This window comes from Phalangium opilio, unplaced genomic scaffold (assembly GCF_054372755.1).
Source record: "Phalangium opilio isolate 3A_F unplaced genomic scaffold, DU_Popi_V2 ptg000200l_1, whole genome shotgun sequence".
Classification (NCBI taxonomy): Eukaryota; Metazoa; Arthropoda; class Arachnida; order Opiliones; family Phalangiidae; genus Phalangium; species Phalangium opilio.
The window spans coordinates 297,822-301,148 of record NW_028324213.1 but is presented as its reverse complement, the minus strand read 5'-3'; the positions used below and the strand labels follow the sequence as shown (position 1 = coordinate 301,148).

Here is a 3,327-nt window from a genome sequence, read left to right as displayed (position 1 = left end):
AGGGGGATTGAGTTCTTTGCCCCGTATTCCGAACAGAAGGCTACGATAGTTGAAAAGTTCAACAGAACTCTAAAAAGTCGCATGTATCGGTATTTCACGGAAAACAATACCTATAAGTACATTGACGCTCTTAAAGACATGGTTCAAGCTTATAATATCAATTATCACCGATCCATAAAGTGTAAACCCGTTGAAGTCACACCCGAAACATCGAGACGGGTATGGGAAAACCTTTACGGCGATATAGACTTCTCCCCACCATTAAAGTATCCTTACGATATTGGTGACGTAGTCCGGATAAGCAAACATAAGAATATTTTCGAGAAGGGTTACTTGCCCACTTGGTCGGAAGAACTTTTCAAAGTGGTGGAGAGATTACCTCGTAGTCCACCGGTGTATAGGATCCAGGATTTGAATTCGGAACCGATTACTGGTATTTTTTACAAGGAACAATTACAGAAAGTGGGTAAAGACCTAAATTCTAGCGTGTTTAAAATAGAAAAGATATTGAGGAAACGTCGCAGACCCGACGGGACGCTAGAGAAGCTAGTACGTTGGAAAGGATACTCTCCGTCTTTTGACAGTTGGGTTCAGGAAATAGATATAGTATGAGCTTTTACATCACTTTACCTTCCGACTCGTCGATGAGGTATTTCCCCGACAATACGAGAAGTAAATTCAGGATGTACCTCCCCGAACCCGTAAAATTACAGGGAGTTTACGAAGTAGGCTTAGCGGAAATTAGCTACCCGCACACTTGGGATAATTTGAGTAGGACATGCTCGCTTATACTCGTGAGTAATGGTAGAGTAGTATATTCTACAATCATACAGTTACCCGCCGGATATTATGGTAATTCCAGGACCTTATCGAGCAACTTAACTACGTCGAGGATGACGTGGCGGGCGTTATTACGCGTGAACCCTCAATTCCCGCCCAGCTCAAGTATTCTTTTAGTTACATAAAACGCATACGACGAGTACAAATTTCTCTCAAAGAGGATTATTTGTTAACTATACCGGGGGAGTTAGCTGTTATTCTCGGATTTTCGAAAGATTCCACGGAATCAACGACTTTTTCCCAGTCTACCATAGCCACGTACCCCTTTGACCTCGACGCGGGACTTCATTCACTCTTTGTTTATAGCGACGTGGTCGAGTCTAGACCCGTGGGAGATGTGCACATACCTCTACTAAGAATCGTTAGCGTGCAGGGTAATGACGGAGAAACGGTAGACAAAGATTTCCCTAGACCGCACTACCTCCCCCTAGACCGCACTACCTCCCCCTCGCCTGCAATACTTTCCAGTCAATTGAAATTAACATAATGAGTGAGCTTGGTACCCTCATAGATTTCGTGAGAGGAAGAGTTCACGTTACTCTACACTTTAGACCCCGTAGAATGTGGTCACCATTATAAATTAGAAGGTAAAACAGGTCCTCGTGTCATTTACACTTGAAGTTTTAGATGAAGAACGTCGTCAAATCGAATATGTCCTTTAACCAATCGGACTACGATCAACACTTTCTAAACCAGATCGGACTTGGTGGAAAATTTGATTATTATAAACACTTTCATTCTCAAATTGGTAATTCTTTAGCGGTATACAGGTGACTTCCGGCGCAACACGGGTACGGATTGGGAAACTTCATTTCATCGGCCTTCCGCCGGGCAATACCTCTACTCAAAAGGGGTGCCAGTTACCTCGGTAAAAAGTTTTTGAACACATGTGCGAAGGTCGTGACGGACGTAGCTAGCGGGATTCCCTTAAAAGCATCTGTAAAATCTCATGGAAAAGCCGCGGCTAAAGACGTCGCCCTTAGTGCGGCGGAAGAAATCCGAAAAATGACGGGGAATGGTAATAAAAGGAGGCGTAGGTCTAGTTCACTCGTCAGTTCAGTCGTGACAAGAAAGAGGAAAGCAACATCCTTTAATCATCCAGATATTTTTACATAAAAAAAATATAATGACACATGTCCATCCCGGTTCGCATGGGTCAATCAGTAGCGAAGTCGAAATTTTCGACGTACCTCTTACCAATATCAGTATTCTGTGTGGAGAATGGGTCGAATACAGCCCCATCTCTAACATTAACGAAAATTCGACAATCACGTTTACCGTAGCTGGTAGTTCCGACGCGTATTTGGACTTGTCCAAGACTTTACTACATATTCAAGTTAGGATTGTCAACCCGGCCGATGGGACCACAATTCCGGCCGCTGCTGATAAAGTTGGACCGGTAAATAATTTCCTGCATAGTCTTTTCAGCGAAGTACACCTTTCGGCTCAAGAGAGATCGGTCACACCATCGCCGCAAAACTACCCTTACAAGGCCATGTTTCAAACGGCGGTGACATTCGGAGGACCCGCCAAAACTAGTTTTCTTACTAGTTCCATGTTTTACAAAGACACGGCCGGAAAATTTGACGTTTTGGACGAAAACGAAGGGTTTAAAACACGAGCGGCCTTTGCTAGAAAAGGAACAATAGATATGGTAGGAACTGTACACTTGGATCTTTGTCAACAACCTCGATACTTCCCAAATTTAACGGATCTAAAATTCAAGTTTGTTAAAAGTCCAAACGAATTTGGCGTGCATGCAGACGGTGCAGTTAAATGGAAAGTGGTTTACGAGTTAGCATCCCTGTACGTTCGTAAAGTAAAATTACCATCGGAAGTGTTAATCGCCCACGCTAAATGTTTGGAACTGGCAACCATGAAATACCCGATTATTCGCACGGAATGTAACTCATTCTCAATTAACAGTGGTACAAAAATATGTGTTAGAGATAATTTATTCATGGGTCAACTACCCAAAAAAGTTCTTTTCGCTCTTGTATATCAAAATGCATATTTGGGTGATTACGGAAAGTCACCCTTCAATTTTCAGCCTTATGATTTAAATCATATCGCCTTGTACCTTGACGGAGCTAGCGTTCCACATAAACCTCTTACCCCAAACTTTCTGGTGGTCAATATATGAGATCTTATACTAATCTTTTTACTCAAACCTCTCAATGGTTATTGGACGAGGGAAACTACATTTCACGGGAGGAATTCCCCAATGGGAATTGCATATTTGCTTTTGATTTAAGTGCCGACCTCAGTAGTTCAACTTCTCAATTTCAATTGATAAGGAACGGTAACTTGCGATTGGAATTAAAATTCGCCAAAGACTTGCCCCAGACTATCACAGTTTTATATTACTCTGAGTTTCAGAATTTGGTTGAGATTGATAAGAATAGAACTGTCATATACGATTACAACTAAAAAACTATGAACACCACGCAATTAACTAAAATTATGCAAAGGGATAAATTCACCAAA

General features: G+C 42.0%; 1 protein-coding gene across 1 annotated transcript; it reads left to right on the top strand.

Moving 5' to 3' along the window:
* Positions 1–1,966: 1,966 nt before the first annotated feature.
* Positions 1,967–2,983, top strand: LOC149621750 (uncharacterized protein F54H12.2-like). The gene has a single exon (XM_089853622.1). It carries the CDS (start codon positions 1,967–1,969, stop codon positions 2,981–2,983), a length of 1,017 nt encoding a protein of 338 aa, XP_089709748.1.
* Positions 2,984–3,327: the final 344 nt, after the last annotated feature.

Excerpts from the sequence above, each read along its gene's own strand:
- LOC149621750 (XM_089853622.1), top strand. The coding sequence starts at position 1,967 with ATGACACATGTCCATCCCGGTTCGCATGGGTCAATCAGTAGCGAAGTC.